Source organism: Anas platyrhynchos, chromosome 16 (genome assembly GCF_047663525.1).
Source record: "Anas platyrhynchos isolate ZD024472 breed Pekin duck chromosome 16, IASCAAS_PekinDuck_T2T, whole genome shotgun sequence".
In the NCBI taxonomy this organism is placed as follows: Eukaryota; Metazoa; Chordata; class Aves; order Anseriformes; family Anatidae; genus Anas; species Anas platyrhynchos.
This window is the reverse complement of record NC_092602.1, coordinates 15,291,495-15,315,686: the sequence shown is the minus strand read 5'-3', so window position 1 is coordinate 15,315,686 and position 24,192 is coordinate 15,291,495. Positions and strand designations below refer to the sequence as shown.

The 24,192-nt window shown below is 39.6% G+C and overlaps 1 protein-coding gene across 1 annotated transcript; it reads left to right on the top strand.

The window, feature by feature from the left end:
* Positions 1-6,059: 6,059 nt before the first annotated feature.
* Positions 6,060-20,643, top strand: LOC119718618 (GTPase-activating Rap/Ran-GAP domain-like protein 3). The gene is made up of 8 exons (XM_072024350.1): positions 6,060-7,346; positions 9,777-9,893; positions 10,610-10,782; positions 13,192-13,258; positions 14,888-14,995; positions 16,091-16,149; positions 16,634-16,766; positions 17,629-20,643. Exons 2-7 carry the CDS (start codon positions 9,842-9,844, stop codon positions 16,760-16,762), a joined length of 588 nt encoding a protein of 195 aa, XP_071880451.1. The 5' UTR covers positions 6,060-7,346; positions 9,777-9,841; the 3' UTR covers positions 16,763-16,766; positions 17,629-20,643.
* The last annotated feature ends 3,549 nt before the right edge of the window (positions 20,644-24,192 follow it).

Below are 24,192 nucleotides of genomic sequence, written 5' to 3'. Positions count from 1 at the left end.
GAACGCTAGAGTCAGAGTCGCTATCAGAGTCTCCCTGGGGTTGCGGATTAGGAAGCCCGGGAGTCGGAGGGGCTGCAGGTGGTGGTGGTGAAATATAGGGAGACAGTGGGGCTGGGATCTCTAATTCTCGGTTTTTCTTCTGCCTCCCATCCCCTCCTTTTTCTTTTAGAGGATATAAATCGGCTCGAGTTTCCAAGCTGATCCACAAATGTCCATATTCACTTTCTTCCAAACTAAAAGGTTCCTTTGAGTTTACATAAATATTTAGGGCCTGGCAAACCCAATCTTCAAAGGACCCAAATACAGGCCAGTAAAGGTGGTCTCCTCGAATCTGTTTACCACCCCAAACTTCAACACAATAATGTATCATTTTTACTTTATTGCTTCCCCGCCTAAAAGGGGAATCCTGCCAATTTTTAATCATTAATCCCAGGGTAACCTAACATCAGACATTACCCTGCCCATGGGACCAGAAGGCTTACTCTTCTTCTGTCCCATCTTCTGGAGCGCCTTCACACACACACACACAAATCGCTTCCCCCTTTTCGTGGCCCAGTCCCTCGCGGGATGTGGGAACCGCACTACCGAGGGGTCCGCACTCGCTTCGTCCGCAATTGGACGTCTCACAACGCTACGCTCCAGGATACCCAACCCCAACCGAACGGATCACCGGCCTATACTTACTCACTCCTGAGTCTTCGTTCGGTCTTCGTGCACAAAGATTACTAGGGGTTGCCGGCTTTATTTGCTTGCTGCCGAATTTAGGGTTCGTCGGTGAAGGATTTGAATGAAAGTAGTCCTAGCGAAGGCCGCTGAAATCAGCAGGGCGCCCCCTCCGAAGGTCTTTCAATCAGATTGCCTTCATCCGAGTCACGGCACCAAATTTGTTATAAGTTGCCCCCTTAATTAATTTTCAGAGAGCATTGCATTAATAATAGAAAGGAATTTATTGAGTAAGCAACAGCAAGCAAAACAGCGCTGGGCGGCCGGGGAGTCTCGGCTCCGCCAACGGCGCGCACCTCACCCCCCCCAGGGTCCCTTTTTATATCTTGGTGATTTCAGGATTACGCAGCACGTCCGGGTGTGTTCTGCGACTGCGCGCACTGTTGCTAGGGGGTCGTCTCTGTCCCTCTGGTGGTCGTGAAGATGAAGGCCGTAGTCTTCCTCGGCGTTGTGGTTCAACTTCTTTCTTTATTTGGTCATGTTGGCCCAGCGTGAGACAGGAAGGCAGGATGTTGATACACTAGTTTAACAACTTATCAGGAGATGGTTACATGAACTTTGCAGCAGTGTCTTTTGAACAAAAGAGGCTACTGAGATGCAGAAGGAGAGAAGGGGAGAGGGTTCTCTTTTTTGTTACATTAAGCAAAGGAATTTTCATAGTGTCTAGCTAAGCATTATACAGCTCCTTACTTCAGCAGGGAGTTTTCACAACTCCCATTCCTCAAACAGAACTCCTTGTTTTTACAAAAGACAATGAACAAACATTTATTGTGTATTACAGGAATCATCCCAATTTTTGATCATTAATCCCAAAGGACTATCTGGAGGAATAGGGGGTAACCTAACATCTGTCGTTACCCTGCCCACAGGACCAGAAGGCTTACTCTTCTTCTGTCCCATCTTCTGGAGCGCCTTCACACACACACACACAAATCGCTTCCCCCTTTTCATGGCACAGTTCCCCGCGGGATGTGGGAACCGCACTACCGAGGGGTCCGCACTCGCTTCGTCCGCAATTGGACGTCTCACAACGCTACGCTCCAGGATACCCAACCCCAACCGAACGGATCACCGGCCTATACTTACTCACTCCTGAGTCTTCGTTCGGTCTTCGTGCACAAAGATTACTAGGGGTTGCTGGCTTTATTTGCTTGCTGCCGAATCTTGGGTTCGTCGGTGAAGGGTTTGAGTGAAAGTAGTCCAAGCGAAGGCCGCTGAAATCAGCGGGGCGACCCCTCTGAAGGTCTTTCAATCAACTTGCCTTCATCCGAGTCACAGCACCAAATTTGTTATAAGTTGCCCCCGTAAATAATTTTCAGAGAGCATTGCATTAATAATAGAAAGGAATTTATTGAGTAAGCAACAGCAAGCAAAACAGCGCTGGGCAGCCAGGGAGTCTCGGCTCCGCCAACGGCGTGCACCTCACCCCCCCCAGGGTCCCTTTTTATATCTTGGTAATTTCAGGATTACGCAGCACATCCTGGTATATTCTGCGACTGCGCGCACTGTTGCTAGGGGGTTGTCTCTGTCCCTCTGGTGGTCGTGAAGATGAAGGCCGTAGTCTTCCTCGGCGTTGTGGTTCAACTTCTTTCTTTATTTGGTCATGTTGGCCCAGCATGAGACAGGAAGGCAGGATGTTGATACACTAGTTTATCAACTTATCAGGAGATGGTTACATGAGCTTTGCAGCAGTGTTTTTGAACAAAAAAGGCACCCAACATGGCCGCCCGAAAGCCCATGCTGGAGAACTGCATCTCCCGACATGCTCTGGGCACCCAACATGGCCTCCAGGAAGTCCAGTGCCCGAGAACTGCATCTCCCGGCATGCTCTGCGCACCCAACATGGCCTCCACGGTTTGGGTCAATCCTGGACATGAAGACAGACTAGGAGAAGCACTCTTTGAGAGCAGTCCTGCAAAGAAGGGCTTGGGGGTTCTGGTGAATGAAAAGCGAAATGAGCCAGGAGTGCATGCTTGCAGGCCAGAATGCCAACTGAATCCTGGGCTGCATCAACAGAGGAATGGCCAGCAGGTTAAGGGAGGGGATTGTCTCCCTCTATTCTGCCCTTCTAAGGCCCCACTTGAAGTAGTGTGTCCAGGTCTGGGCCCCCCAGAACAAGAAGGATGTTTATCTTTTAAGAGCGGGTCCAGAGGGGGGCTACAAAAGTGCTCAAGGGGATGGAACACTTCTATGAAGAAAGGCTAAGAGAGCTGGGGCTTTTCAACCTACAGAAGAGAAGGCTCCGGGGTGACCCCATTGCAACCTTGCAGTACTTAAAGGGGACGTAAAAAAAAAGATGGGGAACAACTGTTCTTAATCAGATAAAGACAGGATAAGGGGGAATGGCTTTAAACTAAAAGAGGTGAGATTTAGATTAGAGGTTAGGAGGAAATACTTCACTTGGAGGGTGGCGAGGCACTGGAACAGGTTGCCCAGAGAGGTTGTGAATGCCTCATCCTTGGTTCAAGACCAGATTGGACAAGGCCCTGAGCAACCTGATCTAGTGAGTGGTGTCCCTGCCTATGGCAGGGTGGTTGGAACTGGATGATCTTTGAGGTCCCTTCCAACCCAAGCCATTCTATGATTTCATGCTGTCGTTCTGTTGATTACTATGTTGGACACTTCATATTTTGAGCTTCCTTTTTTTTTTATAAGCTATGTAGGCTTTGGCTGCAGCTCCATAGTGATCAGTGCAGTCTTTCTTCAGGGTATAGATAATTCCCCTTCTTTCTTAATAACTGTAATAGCAATTCCAAGCTGTAAACTACTTTGTCATCCTAAGTTGTCCTTTCTTCTTAGGCTTTAGGTTATATATTAGTGACAAAAGCTTAATTTAATTAAAATACCTGTTTGTATTAGGCGCTGAAATTGAAAACCACTGTGAAAGGGGATACACCACCTACCCTGGCAACCACCAGCTTCTGTAAAAAGGAGGTGAGTGAACCCATTTGTGTAAGGAGAGTTCAAAAAAAAAAACAACCACTAAATTCAATTGAGCATAGCACTGTATATCAGTTGTATATATTGTTTATTTACTTTTCTGATTAGATACTATAGCAGCAAAGTTGTAACTTATAGTGTGTTAAAGTGATTCTTCAGCCCATAGCAAATGAATAAAGGATGAGCCTGAAGGTAATAGTACTTCTCATGCTAATGCAAGTCTGGATATTTTTATATCTGATCATATTTCATGAAAGAAAAAAACAAAACAAAAAACCATAATATTTTCCATAACCAATCATCTTTTGATTATTTTAACATCTTTATCAAGTTTAAAGCAAAATTTAGTTGTGTTTTTATTTCCTGTAACTACATTTTTTTTTACAAGGCATAGGAGTGAAAAATGTAAATTACACTTTTCTAGGTGCATGTTATATATAGAAACTTCAGAAGTGCTTGTAGAATTTCAGACTGCAGCTTAATACTTAATATTAGAGAAGAGAGGGGAGAGGGGACAGAACTTGGGAGGTAAGTACAGAGAACACATGACAAAAGAACGTTTTTGGGGAAAGGTAGTTTTAGCAGTACCATGTCTAAATATCACAAATGAACCATGAAATGAAATCAAACTGTATATGCATGGTGGTGCATATATTTTAAGTCTGTATTTTAATTGTTTAATAAGAAATTTCCAGGGTTGCACTGAATATCAGCTGCTTGGGTTTTAATTCCAGTGTTCCAAGAGTGTATCATACTTATTAGTCTCCAAATCCAATTGGTAGGGAGAGTATTTCTCTTCAAGAAAATTAATTAGATTTTCTTATTTCAAATTCAAAAAATATACTTTTAAGAAATGTACCCTGCCAAAAGTATTTACGTGTTCTTACATGTCACATCTCATTCGTGTCTATATGATCAGTATTTCTTAGTATAATTAATATGTATCCCTTATGTTACATCATAGCCTTGGGAGTCCCAATCTTTCTGCAGTAATTTTCCTCATGAAGTTGTCTGTGCAGATTCCTGGGGCCAGTCCTTGCTGGTTTCTACAGACACTGGCATCTTGTTAATTGATGGTTAGTAAATGATGCTGTGTTCTTGTGTCAATTATTTATGTAGCTGACCATTTTCTTCAAAATAAATGTTAATAAGCTCTGTTTAGGTAATTGGTAAGTCCTCACCTGCAAGGAGAGTACCAATCCAAGTGAATCTATTACATTTATGTAATCTAGCTGCAGATTTTTTCTCTGCATCAGAATTCTTATTTGGAACCAATTTTTGTGCAGATTTCTGAATGTTTTGTTATTTCAGATGCTGTTATCATGGCCATCTGAAAAGATTTATGAAGTCAAACCCAAACTCAAGGAGCGTCCAGATTTTTTAGCCCTTGATGATACTAATGAACATGAAGCACAAGGCTTATGTGGTGATGAAAGCCTGTTTCTTCCATAGCAGTGCTTTTACTAGTTTGACCTCTTATCTTCTGTGTGCCACATAAGGCCATTGAGACTAAGGGAATGAAGTTAGTTATCAGTGAAAATTTTCAGACTTTCGAAAGAAAGGTCCCTTTCAGGCTTCAGTTGCATAATTTCATCCATGGCAATGATAAAACACTCCTATAAGGAAGTACTGGTTATGATGCTGCAGCATACATACGAGCTTTGTGCAGAATGTTTTATTTTCATGAGAAAAAACAAGACTTATTTTATTAGAAAGAAATAGTTCAGAACCATTGACTACCAAATTTTAGCAGAATTTTAAAGAAATACGTGTGTTTTCTTTTTTAGATGGTCAGCCATCAGTTCAAGTATTTGATAAAACTCTCCAAATAAAGCAGATGCATGTGTTGGAAGCTCTGGATGTTTTGATTGCCCGAACAGACGAAAGTAGGAAAGGTCCTTGTTATTTGGTTCTTATTTGAATGTCTGTTTAACTGTTTATTTGGCAGACATATCAGTAGAAGGGAATGCCTTAGGTGCTTTTCTTTAAGAGTTGTTTTTGTTTTTTAACTTGGAAGCATGCTGTAGAATTTTAATTCCCACAGCACTAGATTTATATAATCACCTTTTGTCCTTTTGTCACATCACATAGCTATTCTTAATTATTGTAATTAGGTTTTTGAGCTCTGAGTTTATTGTTCTCCTTTTCAGATCTTTCCACTACTTTCCCTTTGCTGATTTCCCCTGGGCTGCTTACGTACATGCCCTATGGCTTTAGGGTTTGTAAGTGTCTTGAGGTAATCATGTTTTTATCAGTGGCAAGTGCATTAGATGCCTCATTTAGAATAAGGGAGTGCATACAACAAGTACTGTTTGTTGTTTGTTTGCTTGTTTTTCTAAAAGGTGTGGAAAAAAATCTCTAGATGCTCAGAATCATGCTTCAGAGCAAACCTGAAACTGGCCATATTGAATCATCAAATGGTTTTGGTTGGAAACAACTTTTCAAGACCTTTTAGTCCGACCTCCCTGCCATGGTCAGGTACATCTTTCAGTAGATGAGGTTGCCCAAAGCCTCATCCAGCCTGACCTTGAACACTTCAGGAGATGGGACATCCACATCTTCTCTGGGCAACCTGTTCCAGTGCCTCACCACTCTCATAGATTAGATAAAAGGAATAAATTTTTTGCTAAATCTACCGTCTTTCTGTTTGAAACTATTACGCCTTGTGCTGTCACTACGTGCCCTTGTAAAATGTCTCTCTCTCTCTTTCTTATAAGCCTCCTTTAAGTATTGAAAGGCCACAATAACGTCTCCTCAGAGCCTTCTTTTATCCAGGTTAAAAGAACACAGCTTCCTCAGCCTTTCTTGTAGGTGTTCCAGCCCTCTTATCATTTTTGTGACCCTTCTCTGGATCCACTTTAACAGGTCCATGTCCTTCTTGTGCTGGGCACACCTGAGCTGAACACAGTACTCCAGGTTGTATCTTACAGGGGCAGTGTGAAGTGGGGGAGTATCACTTCCCTCGACCTTCTAGGCCACACTTCTTTTTGTGCAGCACAGGATATGATTAACTTTCTGGGCTGAAGGTAGACATTACTGGCTCACGCCAGATTTGTCATCCACCAGTATATAGTTGGTCTCCAGCTACTCTTAGAACTCAACACTCTGGAAATCTCCCTAGCTGAATAATGTGTTTGTTCAGTTGTACAAAAACGTGGAGGAAATTACTTATGCTGTCACTGTTCTACCAAATGTGTTACTGGTTTTTGTTCTGTGATGTGTAACTACATTCTAGTGCTATAGATTATATTCTCTTAAATATTCTGGTATAAAAAAAAAAAAAAAAAAACTTAAAACCTGTCTGTCCAAACAACTTTTTTTTTTTTTACCCTCTTTTCAAAAGGATTAAATGTCCCTAAAATATGCACTTTTTCAGTTATGTACTTTTTACCCAAAAGTCTGTGAAGTGAATACGCACAGTGCAAGAACAGGATCTGTATGTGTAACACAGATAAAATAATTAGAAATCTGGTTGTTTTATTGTTTTTTACCACATTATGTCTGTTTGCTCAATATTAGCTGAAGTGACATTTACCCAAGCTAAGGGTAAAATGTGGTTCCTTTCATACCATTGGGAGTTGCCGATTTTGGCTGGACCTGATGAAATTCATCCTGGAACCCTTGCAGAACCAGCTGAGATTACCTGAGAGGCATTTGCAGTCATCTCTGAAGACACCTGGCGGGTGGGTGACATTTTTGAAGATCTGAAAAGGGTTGTTGTATCTGAAGCTTAGTTTATGAAACTTCTAGAATAGATAATTGCATTTAATAGTCAAAACGCTGTGATGATTGGTTAAACCTGAAGAGAGAGATGTTACAAGCCATTTTGAGGTAACAGGATTAGGCATTACTGGCATCAATTCATGATGCTTCAAGCATATTTTGATAAAGAGTTTTTGTGTAAAAAGTTGAAGAGATTTTTGACTGCTGTTGTGGGTGCTTTCTGAATCATTTAGAGGAGAGAAAGGTCTTTTGTTCTTGCTAGTATCCTTGCCTCTTGTTTTGTATTTGTATACCATAGTGAAACTGAGATCTGGAGTGGAAGTTATCATTGCCCTTTATTTTCAGACTATGCCTTAGTCTAGTTAAATGTTAGATGGGTAAAAGCAATCTTATATTGGGTGTACAAATTGGTATTAAAGACTATATGGGTTTTTAGGATACAATAATATATTAAAAGGTTAATTTTGTATGTACTTTAAATGCGTCCTTCTGATGTACTTCAAGTGCATCGATGTAGAACTGGTATTTTAAGACTCAAGCAGAAAGACTGATGTTTGTGTTATGAAAATGTTCCTATAGAATGTGGTATTATCCAGCACTCCGTTCTAACAACCAGGTTTGAGATCACTTTAAGGTAGCTCATTTCAGAAGAAAATCCTGTTTCTACTGCTTTCTAGTACCCTCTGCATTTCTGGGAGAGAGGAAATGTTAACAGTGAAACTAGAACTGAAGTAATGCTATCACTGAGATTTTTCAGGTCAGCATACCAAAAGAAGGGGGTATTTCAGGCACCAACAATACATCTGGTATTAATGACAGATGCAGAAATTGCTTTGGTAGCAGTGCTCTCTTTTCTAATGTTAATTAAATTTGACTTAGTAATGAGAGATGAGTTATAGAAGTGGATCCACTTTGTCCTCCAAACATGTTTGTTTATTTTTTTGCTACAACTTATTTTGTGAAACACTTAGACATGGTGAGGGGGAAGGAGGAAGAGCTCCTTCACTTGGAATAATCAAGTCTGTAGGAGGTGAAGAAAAACTCTCTTAAAAAAAACGACACCAAAGAAAAGCTTGGATGATAGTCCGTTTCATGAGCAGCCACAGATGTAACACCGCAGTGGGGTTATTTGGGACATTTGCAAAACAACTAGTATCCTGAAAGAGGAACGCATTGAGGAGTGCAATCTCTAGGATGCATCCTATAGGACACACCTGACAAAGAGACAGAGCTGAATTAATGAGTAGTAACGCTGTTCTTGAACATTTGATTTAGCTTATGTTTTCTAGCCTTCCTTTCAAAAGGGTGAATTTTGCTTGCCATTCTTCCTCCATGAACTCATTCATGGAAGCACGCATTCTTGTATGTACGTTCTTGAAAAGAGAGAGATTGCATATATTTCATTTTCCTTTTATCGGTGTTGACAGTAAGAATTTGCTGGTTGATCAGTGTTTCAAGTTGTGGTGGACTTAAGGAAACATTGCATCTTCTTTTCTCTTACACTTTCTATGGGAAAAGAAGGTCATAAAGGTTCCAGAAGCTGGATTCATGTTTATCTATTATCAGAATTGAAGGCAGCACATGTGATCTTGCTTTTGTATTTATGGTTGGATCCACACTGACTATACATGTATATTAAGAAAGCGTGCTTATGTTTCCAGCTATACCAGCTAGACTAGTAAGAGAGTATACTTTTGTCAGAAAATCTTGTTTTACTTCCATTTTAAGGAACTTGGCTTTTAGTTAAGAAACTACTCTTAACAATAGCTTATTTCCAACTGCAAATAGTAGTGTATCATTTATTTATTTATTTATTTTAAATTTCAGAGTTGTGTATTCCACTCATGTCTATCTTTGTGGAAAAAAACATTTAGCTGTGGTGGTGGATGCTGTGCTATTTTTGCAGTTGGAATATGCCTTGAACCTAACTTGCCTAACTTTGAAGAACTGATAAGCAAAACCAGTCCGCATCCAAAAGGTTTTCAGACTCTATTAAGGATCCAGGTATCAGCTGCTAGGCTGGATGGTTCCAGAATTTAAAGTTAACCCTTCTTCTCTTGCCTTTAGTTTGTATCTGTCGTATTTTCACCGTCTCCTAGCAGTGTAGGTTTCACTGTTTTGAGGCTCCTATTATTTATTGCCACAGCACCATCTGATGGGAAACTCTGCTAGTGAACTGAAAGGGTTGCTTACTGGAACTGTAGAGTCTAGATAGAGTTCACAAGCAGTCTTCCTGTCACATTGCTGCTTACACTCAGAGAAGCAAAATTGTTTAACTTTGCTTTTATGGCAATGCTGTCTGTTAGGTGATTCATCTCTTTGGAAGTATTAATTTCAAACCACCACTGTCTTTTTCTAATTTGCTGTTTTCTGACTTTCTCCATCTTCAGGAAAAGACTCTCGTCTCCTTGTCTTCAGATTGAGTGCTGTCCAAAAAGATACAGAAACAAAGCAGATGATAAGAAGCAAATATGACTGCAGAGAAAATAAATTGGAGAGAACAAAAGGTAGCTTTATTATCTTGTATTAAAAGTGTCCACTGTGGTATTGTGCCAGTAGTTGCCAGGGTTTATTAGCTCCCTTGAGGCTGTTGTAGGTATTCACCTTTAGTTTTATCCCTGGACAGTTAATTCAAACTTTAAGCTTATGTGTGAAAATAACATAGGGTACAGTCCAGCCTATCATTTGAGAACTTGGTAAAAAAATACCATGTTACTTGGCAATCACTGCTGATGAAAAGCTCTGGTGAAAAACAGATATGTTGCTTTCAGGATTGAGGGGTATAAGAAAAATTACGCATGGATGTAAGACTGAAATAAAGGTCACTGTGAGGTAGAAGAACAATGGCAAATCTTTTTTAATTAGTAATGCTTAGAATAGTTTGGGTATTGCAGATTATTTTAGTAGATGTAAACATTTTCCGATATTCAGCATCAAGCTTCCTTGGAAAGCTGGAAACTGCAGAATAGTAAAGAAAAAAACATATATTTACTCTTATACTTGCAAAAGGAGTAAGGGGGAAAATAGTTTTCAAAAGACTTACTGCCTTTTGTCTTTTTCTAGAATTTAATATTATCCTGTTGGGATGTTTGTAATTGTGTGGTGCTCAGGTATCAGATACCCATTGTACTAACCATCATACAAATACAGAACAAAAATTAAAAAATAAAAAAAAACAGTCTTTACCCCAAATACTTACAACCTAATTTTTTTTTTTTCTTAGGCTGCCATTTGTATGCCATTAATACTCACCATGGCAGTGAACTGAGGATTGTTGTGGCTATTGGGAGCAAACTACTTCTTATCACAAAGAAATACAATCCATGCAACAGTTTAGCCAGCAGCTCTCTGCTGTCATTACCTGAATCTCCAGTAGACGAGTTCCAGTACATCTGGGTATGTGTAATCTAATCACTAATCACTTTTACAGACTGGGCAACACTCAGCTAGTGGAGGAAAAAGGCAAAGAGCATGCATTTTATCGTCTGGAACCTCCAGACAGATGTAAGTGAGAAGCAATACGATGGAGATCCATCACTGATATGCCAAAGAAATATTTCAGACTTCTTAAACTGTCATCTTGTTCTGTATCATGCTTCTCTGCTTAGATTACATCCTTGTAAATTCATGGAGTAATTCAATATTCACACTAAGAGCCTGAAAAAGAGAATAATACTATTATTTATCTCATAGGAAATACGCCTTTCTGACCCTCCAGTGGTTATGACACTGGTGGATGGACCTACTGGAGACAGTGACGATATGATCTGTGTGGCGTATCGGCATCAGTTTGATTTAGTTAATGAAAGTATTGGGGAGTCCTATAGACTGCATCATGTTGAAGCAAACAAAGTAAATTTCTAGCATTTAAACTATATTCTTGCAGAATAGGTCCATGCTGTGCTGACCTCCTGGGAGCAGCATTTACGGAGAACCTCTCTTCTCCTTTACTTTTCACTTTTTTAACTTCTACTTTAGAGTACTCGGAGGCATTTTTTCTTTTTGGAATGTGTGATAATAATCACTCCTAAGAGAGGTAGTTATAAGGTATGACATATTAGGAAAGAGCCTGTGTTTCAAGCTCTGGAATATTGTTGTCAGTATAAATGCAAAGCCATTTTTTCTCCTTCCTTAGTCAATATTTTGATTTTTGTCTTTTCTTCATGGTCTCAGTGTTTTATTCTTTAGGAGGTTGCAGCAAAATAATTTCAGGTTTTGGCCACCATTATCTCATTCAGATTTGCCTATTTGCATGTACTAAAACTGAAATATTTGCGTATATCTTTTAGTTCTAAACTGCTGCCCAGCCAAGTAATACATTAACTGTATCTTACTAACTGGGACATAGGGTTGGGATTTAAGTAAACATCCTGATTTTTGGAAAAGGGTTCAAATGTTTCCTGTTGCTGGGAAGATAATGATCTTCAGCATTTTGAAAATCAAATAATTTCAATAATTTCTTAATATGGATGTGAATGTATAGCTTTAAGCGTAATTAAAAAAAAAAAAAAAGAAGAACCTTTTACAGGGTTACTCTTGTGTTCTGTTGACTTCTCTGTTCATAATGGTATAAGGGACATCTCTTTTGATTTGATGCTTCTTGTTGATTTTTTTTTTAAATCATCTGTGTTTTTATTCAGATTTGATGATGAAGAGGGTTGGTACTCCTAGCATTGGCAATACAGTGTTAAGATTCTCCACAGCAATGGGAATATATTTTAATCTGGATTAAGAAGGAAATACAATTAAAGAATGTGGACAGTCAAGAATCGCCCCCCTCTGTTCTCTTCCCCAGTAACCCTTATTTCCTTTGAGAACACAGACAAAGCAGGAAGTTGATTAGACCTGTGCCAGTGATTTTTGTGTTGTTGAAATTGGTTACCAAATTATTTCCACAGGTCACAAAGCAGAAATGTCTTTCAGTTGCTACAAAGGATAGGTCAAAATGTGTTTTTTATAGATATATATAAGCTTCCAGATTTGATTAACAGTTCTTGCCTTATATTTGTCTTAAATCAAGAGAACACGTACTTTATTGCACAAAGGAAAGCCATGAAGTTCATGAAGTCAATCTCCAGCCCTGCCCAAGTAGCAAATAATGTGGTCTAGGAGACATTTGTCTAATCCAGTCTTAAGTATTTCATCAGGGAGGTCTCCTTTTCTGAATGTATATACTTATGGGTGTCTTGTTTTTCTTTTAATTTAACTGTAAAAGACAAATACAGGATTAAAGTATGAGAATATAAGTAGCCTATGCTATGCAAAAACCATTTTAGTTTATCCAGCAGTGGTTCTCAGTTTCTAAATTCAGCTTATTCAGTAATTCTTGAAGTACATCCACATCAATCAATGTACCTGTTAGTGGTTTTGATCCAGTAATTGGCACTTTTGATCTTTCTGCTAGTCAAGATTTTCAGTCGAGCTTTTTAGATTTCACTTTTTGGAAAGAATTGCTATTTTTAGCATAGCATGTTAATTCAAAGCTACCCTGAAATAACTCAGTTTCCCAAAATTTATATTGTCAAGTAAGTTAGGTATGTTTGTATCATTTTATACTGTAGGTATGTATTTATACTGAAGTTACAAAATTGAATATGCATTACTGAAATACAGCATTGAATACAAAAGAAATTGATTTCCATCCTATCAGCATCCTGAAAATGAATCACAAAAAATAAATATTTTTTTTTTCTTTTATCTGTAATTATGCACCAACTGATTTGATTGCTTCTTAGTCAAAACCTGGTCATAGTAACATCTGTATCTTATCTGCCTGATCATTACCCTTTCCTGTTATCATTGCAGGTAAATTTTGTTGCAGCTGTTGATGTATATGAAGATGGTGAAGCTGGCCTACTGTTATGTTATAACTGTAAGTAGTTAGGAAAGACTGGAAATGATAATATCTCAACATGTAATTCTTTCTTCATTGGAGTTTAGATGTGTATTTTAAAGTTTCAGTGTTTCATGGAAAGTATTCCAAAATACTTTTTTTTTTTTTCAATTTAAGTGCATATTAGAAGGACTAGAAATGGAAGTACTGCTTTATTGTGGTGTGTGTAATTGGACAGCCGTTACCATCTTACTCACAAAAGTCCTATTTCTTCAGATCTATCTTATTCTTTGCCTAGTCTCACACTGGGTGTTTCTAGGACATGTACAAATTAGTATTCCATCCGTTTTCTTCTTTGTGCTTTCCCATTCTGTCATTGTGCTTTCTTTCCTTCTGCACACTTATTTGTGCTGGCACATTTTAAAATTGTAACTCTCTTAATCTCTTTTTATAAAACGGCCTTGGATTTAATATGCATATGCTCTTCTGTGCTGTACACATGTAGTTTTGCTTTCAGTCCTCAGGAAAATCAAAGTTATGAGTATGAAACGTCCTTTATGAGGTGATGCTGAAGGACAAAGCACAGCTTTCTGTTTCAGATGGCATGTCCTATTTGCCTTTCCAAAGAGAGCATTGATGGAAACAGGATAAATACATCTACGTATTCTAGCATTGGCCGTTAGATTGGTACTACAGGGAAAAAGTCTCTAAAGCGTATCTTTGTATGCTCTGTGAGGCCTCATTGGTTTCGGTAGTTTAACAAATCCTACCTAGTTCTGGCTCACTCAGTACTGCTTAAGAACTAAAAGGTCTGAGACAGAGTAGTGTGAATTCCCAAACCTGTACTTCTGTGCAGAATCAGTCCTACTCTAGTAGGCTCGTCACAGAGCCAAAGCTAACAAACTTGGTTGATCCTAAGGTCCTAAAGCCTGTTGCACAGGGTTGCAGCAACTTGAATCCCTATTTGTAGGGCCCTGTCACAGGGAAACCTTTTTTGGTCTTGTGACAGTTTTACAATTATGAAAGTATCATCATGGAACAAGTATGAAAACACATGATTTGACAGTGTTCTAAGTTTGGGTTTCAAACAAGACCTTTTTTTTACACTTGTGGATATAAAGTTAGTTTAAGTTTAAGGACACCAATTACAGAAAAAAAAAAAAAAAAAAAAAAAAAAAAAAGGATTTTACCTAAAAATAGAGAAGTAGTAGATTCACAAGTTATATGATTAATGAAATCTTGGTATCCGTAGTATCCCATGTGTATTGCAATCCTCAAAGAACACAAACTGTGCTAGTATGTGGCTGCTTGAAGGGTAGTTCTTACAGTCAGAGGGGTACAGCTCTGCTTACATCACTTTCAGAAATGTTCTTAACTATTCCTCTATCCATAGACAAAGTTGATGATTGCTGAAACAGACCAATACTTACTTTGTGAAATCTGACAAGTTATTAAAATGTAGCTCTACTATTTGTATCTTGTAAATGTATTCACAAAGGAAGCACATTTCCCTTATGGTCTGTTTAGATATAGAGGGACTTCTACATAAGTGTTTGATATTTATCTGTGTATTATCCACACTTCTGTAAAATCTACCTATAATGTTGGTGTTTGTCATTTGTGCTGTAAGATATTGGAGGTTTCTTTTTTTCCTTTTTTTTGTTACAGATGTTTGCCAATACAGAAAGGTGTATCCTTTTAATGGAGGTTCTCCACTCGTCCAGTCATCGGCTTACGACTTTCACTTTAGCTGGAATCAAGTTCCTTATGCTGTTGGTAAGAACATACCTCTTTTACCCTTTTTTCATTACTATTTAGGCTTGCACTTGGCTGTTGGTAGAATTTCAGAATGTGTGCTAGGAATATATAAGAATAAATATAAAATTAAAAATAATTTAACATACATAAATCTATTTTTAATATAATAAAATTTAATAAATATGGGTTAATAAATTCCTATAAATAAGAATTTCTTCATGGAGAGGGTGGTTAACCATTAGAATGGACTGCCCAGGGAAGTGGTGGAATCCCTATCCCTGGAGAGGTGTTGACATAACACCAAGGTGTTGAAGGATTTTTTGAAACAGCAAAAATCCCATGGCTTGCTGCAGCTGAGCAAACCAAGCTACGAGGGCAACTATGAGAAGTTCCCATGACAGTGTTCCCACATTGGCCAATTGAGGAATTTAGAAAAATATTGGTACCAGCCTCTGGCTTCAAGGACAAGGTCTGTGTGACTGCTAATCACAAGAGGGGTTGTTTTCTTGCAGGTGGGGTTGTTTTCTTGTAGTTGTTTGTCTGAGTGCTTTTGACCAATAATTTTGTGTGAAACACTATCCACCCCTGTTAAGTTCACTATAAAAGGCTATTCGGGCAATAAAATGGAGCATGATCTGACTCTACTGGTGTCTGTCGTGCTTTCAGCCGTGCTTCCTGCAACACCAAGGGACATAATGATGGAACTTGGTAGGTCAGGTTGATTGTTGGACTTGAAGGTTTTTTCCAACCTAGATGATTCTGTGATTCTCTAAGTGTATTGTATTCATGATGCCACTTCAGCTAAGATTCTGCATATGGTATCTTTAATAAGTGGAGTCTTGGGGCCAAGTTTTTCCTCTGATAAACTTTTTTTTTCCTTTCTCTTTTTTTTCTGTTTTTTATTTTCCATTCAGTTTATATTCTGCCAGGCATGGAGAGTGAAGTTTTCTTCAGGCTTGTATCTGAATGTCCATCAGTACAGTAGACAAATTTTGTCATAGGAAAGGGAGATACCAGAGTAGGTTAGATACTCAAGAATTGTTTTCAGGGAGCATCTGAGAAACATTTACATTAATCATTCTTCCTTGAAAAATAATTTTTGTTTCATTGCAGTCTGTGCTTTCCCTTCTATCCTTGCCTTCACTACTGATTCCATTGAGATCCGATTAGTGGTGAGTGGAAACTTAGTCCACACAGCAGTTGTGCCTGAGCTTCAGCTTGTAGCATCATGGATAAGACACGAGAAAAGCATGTTTGACTATTTGTGAGGTGTTGGGACCTAATTCGCATAAAGAGTTGCTGAAGCCCAAACCAAAGCAAAACTGACACATTTTCTGATTTGCATGAACTGTTAATTTGTGTGATCTTAGCTTGTAGTGAGTACAGTGAGAATCAGAATTGATCTAACTGTCCTTTATTGCTTGCAGTAATGCAGAGCTGAAGTATTTGATTATTTACAGGGCAAATGCTCTTCTGAACATCACAGAAGTTCTCCCCATTTACAGTGAGATAGCCTTTCTGTGGCCAGCTGTAGTTAACTTAGCAGCAATACAGCAACAATGGCAATAGAACATAGTGGACAAACATTTAAGCTCTTCTTCAGCAAGTGTTTAAGAAAGTTTTGCTGTACTAATGATGAGTTCTTTGTGATTTCAGTCAGATATTTATTTGAAAGCTACTGCTGCAGTAAGGGGATCGTCTCATAGCAGTTCTAAGGAAATGAGTTCAAGTTCTCCTCAAGCACCGCCGGCTTATGAAATACCAGAATGTCCTCTTTCTTCTTGAGAAGGTAACATGGTTTCCAGGCTGCTTGAAGCTTTGATTATTATCTTTAGTAAAATGATATCAATCAGTTAAAAGATTTTGTTTTCATGGCTGAGAGTCTGGAAGATGGAAACCTTATCCAGAGATCTGAAACACCTGGCTGAGCTTTTGCCCCATAGTATCTCTTCTGAATGCACAGCAGCACTGTTTGGAAGAAATCATGTCTGTAGGAGGGGAAGAATTAAGCTTCACTACCTTAATGAGCCTTTGGCAATATGGCCAAGACTATAAAGCAAAAAGAGGTATAAAATTGTGGGAAAACTTTCAGACTTCACATATGCCATTCCTTTCATTTATGAACAGCTAATTAATTTATGATAGCTAATTAAACTAATGAAAACTAAAGGCAAGAAGTATTTCCAGTCTCAAAAGAGTTAATAAATTTAAAGTTAATAAATGCACAGTAAATTTGGTGTAACATGATCTGTGAACAATCGATCTACAGGGATAAATAATAGAGAAACAAAGGAACACCAACTAGGTAATGCAAGATGTATGTAGATCTTGTTCATTTAGATGTATTTAAATCTGCTGCTGCACTGTTGACAGAAGAGGAAAAGAGAAAGGAATCTGAATTTCAGTTTTTAAGACAGGCAATATGCTTTTTCTCAGTAAGCCAAGTTGTCAGTCTGCCAAATGTGGACGTATTTCTTCCTCCTCCTAGCCTATTTATAGTGAAAGATACAGTACAGGGAAGATCTTTGTTACTTGGGTTAAAAAGCACCCCACATAATGTTTATAACTTTTCTGTATAACTTTTCATTAGAAGTATTTAGAACTGATACTGGTATGAAAGTGTAACGTTCTTTTTTCCTTCTGCATTTCAGGTGAAATTCCAGGCTGGAGAAGTGGGCCCACGTGAACCTAATGAGGTTCAACAAGTCCAAGTGCAAGGTTCTGCACCTGGGTCAGGGAAATCCCAGATATGAGGACAGACTAGGAGAAGCACTAATTGAGAGCAGACCTGCAGAGGAGGACTTGGGAGTTCTGGTGGACAAAAGACTCAACATGAACCAGCAGCGTGCACTTGCAGGCCAAAAGGCCAACTGCATCCTGGGCTGCATCAACAGAGGAGTGGCCAGCCAGTTAAGGGAGGGGATTATTGTCCCCCCTCTACTCCGCCCTTCTGAGGCCTCACTTGGAGTACTGCATCCAGGTCTGGACCCCCAGCACAAGAAAGATTTGGACCTGTTAGTGCGAGTACAGAGGAGGGGCTACAAAGATGATCAGAGGACTGGAGCACCTCTCCTATGAAGAAAAGCTGAGAGAGCTGAGACTGTTCAGCCTGGAGGAGAGACGGTTACAGGGAGGACCTCACTGTGACCTTTCAATAATTAAAGGAGTCTTGTAAAAAATGGAGAAGGACTCTTTACTCGGGTAGATAATGATAGAATGTGGGAAGTGGTCTTAAACTAAAAGAAGATAGGTTTAGATTAGATTAGGAGGAAATGCTTCACTGTAAGGGTAGTGAGGCACTGGAACATGTTACCAAGAGAAGTCGATGCCCCATACCGGGAGGTGTTCAAGGCAAGGCTGGATGGGGCTTTGGCCAACCTGATCTAGTGGGTGGCGTCCCTATCTATGGCAGGGGGGTTGGAGTTAGATGATCTTTAAGATCCCTTCTAACACAAGCCATTCTATGATGATTCTATTGTAACCATATTCTAAGCCAGCTAGGAACTTTTTAGTTAGTAATGAAAACCATCAAGAGAGATCACAATGTTTTTTGTGAATGTTTTATTTCCTTTTGAGAGTATTAAGACTTTTATTCCTTTACTGAGGCCTTCTGGATTAATCTATTCCCAAGACAGAAGGTGCACAGAAGCAAAAAAAGGCTCCTTGAAGACAGTCAGATCCCAAGCAGGGAGTGGTAAGATCAACTAGTAGCGACAGGTAAATATATGGGCTTTAGAAAATAACCTTAGTTAGACTGTAAGTATTTTGGGAATTGATTGTTTCTCAACCTTTTTACTCTAATATTAGTTCAGTATAGACTGACTGAGGCCCTTGTATACTACTGAGAATTTCATCCTAATGTGTATTATAGTATCTGAATACTATCAGTACTGAAATGGTTATACCTCTTGCTAAAGATATGAGAAAAGCAAGACTAAATGGGACTTTGTGGGGACCTTGTAGTCATCAGGCCTACAGCATCTGCACTGTGCAGACTCACTTGCTGTTTTCTTCATATCCTTGGGTCTCATTATCTCCAAAATAAATTTTGTAAAGAAACACTATTGCATATGTCTGTTTGTATCTGCTTACCAGACCCCCTGCCATTGTGTTTTTTTCATTGTTTTTATAAGCTGCATTTGTGATAAGTAGCAGCAGAATTCAGCCAAGATACAGTAGACTGAAATTATTTTTTTTCAATCCACTGCAATGTAAAACTTTATTATATTTATTCCACTATTGGAAAATTATATGGAGGGGAGCATTCAATAACATTACCTTCGGGCAATAATCTGATGTATGTAATCTCTGTTTTAATATGAGTTGTTATCAAGGCTCTGGTTCAGTGCTAGCCTGGTGTGGAAGCAGAGTAAAACAGAGAGAAATTCAGTTTTAATGGTTTGTCTCTGCCTTTAGGATAACTTGATTGTATGCAGAAATAGCCACTGACCCTGCTTGCCCTTACCTGTGTATTGTTTCTCAGTAACTTTTGTCTTCATCTTTGCAGAATAATCTCAGCCTCTTTTGAAAGCTTTTCTGAGAGTCATCATCTTTCCACTAGTTCAGATCCTGATACTGTAGCAAACAGAAAGGAGAGCTCACCATCTAGCTATCCGTTCCATCTGACTTCTTTATATGATGAGGACATCATTGACTTGAAGTGAAGACAGACAGACTGTTCCTTACCTCACCTTTTCTTACAGATCTGTGAGCTCTGTAGGAATGTCACAAACACTGCTTCTAGTGGTAAAATGTGGCTGGAAAGTATTGGTGATTAATCTTTACAGATCCCGTGTTGTTCTGGCTTGCTTAGCCTGATTGGTGATGCTTACATCTTTGACATATGTATGTTTTCTTTTCTCAGTTCATGAAACAGTACTTTTTGTGGCATTCTAAAGGTAGGTAACCAATGAGAGCTTCAGGCTGAAAATGAAGTAAAAAGTATTATTTATTCTGAGCTTCTTATAATTGAAGTACCTGAATGAAAGTGGCATTCAGTTAATTGCTGTTACTAATATCTTGAGCTGTTTTACAGGTGTGCACCATGTAGAAAGAAGAATTTGATGATGTAAATGACTCATTTTGTTTTTTCATTCTTAAAAAAAAAAAAAAAGCTTTTACACAAGGTCTTTCCAGACAACGCAAGTGCAGTCTGTCCTTGAAATGATGGAGCTGTGTTTTATTCACTGAGGAATGATGGTTACTCTATAAAGATCAGGTAACACGAACGTACTGTTTTCTTTTCTCAGACCTGTCCTTGCACTTTTTTTTTTTTAAGAGAAACTTGAAAATTGTTTTGGTATTAAGAATCTTTGAGTAGAATGGCTTTTTATAAGAAAATACAAGCTTTCAAATCTTCCATAAAATTGGAAGTCAAAAACACATTGTATTTCTCCACAAAGGGAATTCTGTTTCTGTAGAGCACCTGCAGATTTCTTCATTACAGGCCCGTGCCCTGATTTTCTTTCTGACTACACATAGATTCCTGTGCGGGCATCAGAATTAATTGTTGTCTGATTTTACACCAACAATAGAATTCATTGCTCCAAGTAAACATATTTTTCTAAATGGACTGGGCTGCAGTTTTACTGCCAAGAAGCTAGTTTTCTGTGGTGAAATAGTTATATTAGATCTTTTGTTTTGTTAAAGGACAGTATTTCATCATTAAAGCTTGATTTTTTTTAACCCTTTCCTCCATGCCAAAAATCAATTTTATACAATGTTTTGAAGGGGTTTGCTGTTTTTCATTAGAAAGTGATGCTTCCAGGCTTTCTATATATGAAGATTTGGGCTTAATTAGGGTATTTCAGGCTCTTTATGTGGAAATATTTCTGTATCCTCTTTCTAAACCTAAATATATCAGTATATATATATATCCCTTTCTAATCCCAAATATATCCCTGGGCGGAATCTGAGAGGAATTTAAAGCAGGACCCCAGCAAAGGCGTACAAAGCCCCTTTCGCCCATCAAAAATTGCCCCCAAAGGAAGACTTTGGGTACAACTGAACTCCCCAGGGGAGCCTTTACGCAGCCAACCCGGGGACACAACCCGACCCAGGGACCAGAGACGGTGTGGAGTATTGAACCATGGACCCGGGACCGGGGTCCCGACTCGACCAGGGTACTCAGGCTGGTGTGGGGAATCGAACCTGGGACCCGGGGCCGGGATCTGGACCCGACCCGTGGAGGTGGGGTGGGAGTGGGGAAATGAACATATGACCTGACCAGATGTCCCAACCCGACCCAAAAGCCGTGTGTGGAATTGAACCTGGGACAGGGGGTTGGGGATACGACGCGACGAGGGGACCTGGGGCCGGTAAAGGGAAAAGAACCTACGACCTAACCAGGGGTCCTAACTTGACACGGGAACCAGGGACGGTGTGTGAATAGAACCTGTGGCATGGGGCCGGGATCCGGACCTGACCCGTGGAGGTGGGTGGGTGTGGGGAAATGAACCTATGACCTAACCAGAGGTCCCAACTCGACACGGGGACCAGGGCCGATGTACGAATACAACCTGTTGCCTGGGGTCGGGGTCCCAACCCTACCTGGGGACCAGGGTCCAGTGTGGGGAATAAACTTGTGACCCGGGGACCCAACCCAGGGACCAACCCGACCAGGGGACCAGAGGCCGGAGTGGGGAATCGAATCTGGGACCGAGTCCGTGGACCCGACTCGACTCGGGTTGCAGGGTCCTATGTGGGGACTCGAACCTGGGACCGGGGACCCTTGTGGGCAGAGGTCTTCAGGACGTTGGCAGTGAGCTGTGGGAGGAAGACCCCGAGTCTTCCTCACTTTTCACCTTTGGTCAGGATTCTGCTGAGTTCGCATATTTTTTTTTTTTAATTTCAAGAGCTGGTTCTTGCTAATTCTTCCTTTGGTTGTATCTTTATCATGAATTCCAATGTCCAGCTTCAAGATTTATAGTCCTTACATTTATTTCTCTGTCCGTCTGCCGCTTCCTTATCATGAGTTCCAGTGTCTTTTTTTGAGAAATACAGTCCTTGTCTGGAGATTGTCCTTGCCTCCCCAATGCCTCGTTAATCAATCCTGCCTTTTCTTTTCCCATGCAAATTCTGTTGCATCAGATACTTTTATTATTTGCCATAATACAACAAAGCAGGCATCAAAGCAACATACACACAAATATTCCTAACATTACTAATGCAATTAAAGCAATGAAAACTTGTTTCAACCATTGGAAATTGGGCAACCAATAAGGTTAACTTATTCCATATTTCACTAAAACTCCATGAAAGTTTATCTTTACTGATCTCATGTAGGATCCTTGTCTGCTCCCATATTTCTTCCAGGTCGGTAGAGATCCTTCCACTCTGATCTACATACATACAACAACTTGTGTTTATTACTGTATAGACTCCCCTTTGAGCAGCCAGTAGCAAGTCTAGGGCCCTCCAATTTTATAATACTAGTGATAAACCAGATATCTCTTCTTGTTGAGCCTTTATAGCATCCAGAGTTTTGTTCTCTAATTTCTCCGTTATTGCAGAAATATTAACTATTGCCTTTTCCAATTCACTCACTCCTAACCATGGGATAAGCCATCAAACAAAACTATGAAAAATGGTGGGTCTCTCTCTTAACGGATTGTTCATTTTTCGTCTGATTCTCCGGATATGATTTCTCAAGTAACCTTGAGGCACTACATCATGTACTGTCATATTGGGGACTACTGCTCCAGAGTACAAGTTCCCTTCCAATTCTCGGGGAAGACCTTAAGGGCTGTATCATTGCATAGCCAATACCACCCTTTTCCTTCTGGTACCAGCCAGCTGGTTGAATTTGCCCAACCGCTAGTCGTACTAATATCAATTGTTCGATTACAAGATGTCTGATTTCCCACATAAGTAGTATCCGTATTTATACAATCCTGTTTTCCCATACCCGTAGGCAGGTTACACCTTTGTACATGTACATAGTATGATTCCAATGGCACGGGGCTACTCACTTCTAGTTCCAAAACTTCTTCATATTTTCGACCTCAAGATGTGTTTTCCCACAAATTAGTCCAAGATACATTTGCAGGCAAGGGAATACCGCTTAACGATACACCCTTATTCCCGTGCTCTGGCAGATGGGTGCATACCCAACATCTCGTCTTATTAATTACTTGAGATACTGTTTTTATCAGGGTCAGGTGTAAGTTCTCATCCCAAGCTGCCAACCCAGAATCCGAAAACACCACCCCCGCAATCATTAGGATCTGAAAAAAAGTAATTTTGTTGGTCCAATTGGGGTGGTGGTCCATATGCTTGCCGGGGCCTTCTTCACCCTTGAATAGTGGATCCAAGCTGCTTGCTCCTTAATCTTAATGGTCGTGTGTGTTGTCAGTAATACCTGGTATGGTCCCGTCCACTTTCCTTCCATTTTTCCTCTAGGAGTTGTCCTGAAAAAGTATATATATATAATCCCTGAGCTTAAAGGGGTGGATTGGTTGATCCAACCCTCTAGCCCTGGTCCCTAAAACAAATTTATGTACTTTATTTAATTGTTTCTGAAGTTCAGTTATATAAGCATATAAATACTCTGATCCTAAATGCGTTAGGTACTCTCCTCTAAATAGAAATTGATAGGGCCTTCCATATAACATTTTGAAGGGACACAAATTTCCCTTTTATTCTAGGTTTAACTCTCATTCTAAGTAATGCTAAAGGGAGGGATTGAGGCCATGACAAATTAGCTTCTTGTCCGATTTTAGCTATTTGTTGTTTAATTAAATGTTTCATTTTTTCTACCTGTTCACTTGCCTGTGGTCTATAAGGAGTGTGCAGTTCCCAATCTAACTTTAGAATCTTACTTATCTGTTGTACCACTTGCGCACAAAAATGTGAACCTCTATCAGAAGACATTGCTACTGGAATCCCAAAGCGTGGTATTATTTCATTTAACAAGACTTTAACCACCTCTCTTGCTTTGTTTGTTCGACAAGGAAAGGCTTCAGGCCATCCTGAAAACGTGTCAGTCAGAACCAGAAAATAACAATACCCCCCTTTTCTAGGGAGTTCAGAAAAATCAATTTGTCACTGTTTCCCCGGATAATTTCCTTTACCGATTATTCCAAATTTTATTCTATTCTTGGTATTGGGGTTATTGTGTAAGCAAATGCTACATTGTTGAGTTACTTGTTTTATCGCTGTATATAAATTTTGTCCCACTAATGTCAGACTCAGGCTCTTATGCAATATGTCAGCTC

What these genes read in the sequence shown, in the direction of transcription:
- LOC119718618 (XM_072024350.1), top strand. Translation starts at nt 9,842, where the DNA reads ATGATAAGAAGCAAATATGACTGCAGAGAAAATAAATTGGAGAGAACA. An exon ending in TAAATTGGAGAGAACAAAAG is followed by an intron (nt 9,894 to 10,609) that starts GTAGCTTTATTA and finishes TTTTTTTCTTAG; the next exon opens with GCTGCCATTTGTATGCCATT. An exon ending in TCAAGTTCCTTATGCTGTTG is followed by an intron (nt 14,996 to 16,090) that starts GTAAGAACATAC and finishes GTTTCATTGCAG; the next exon opens with TCTGTGCTTTCCCTTCTATC.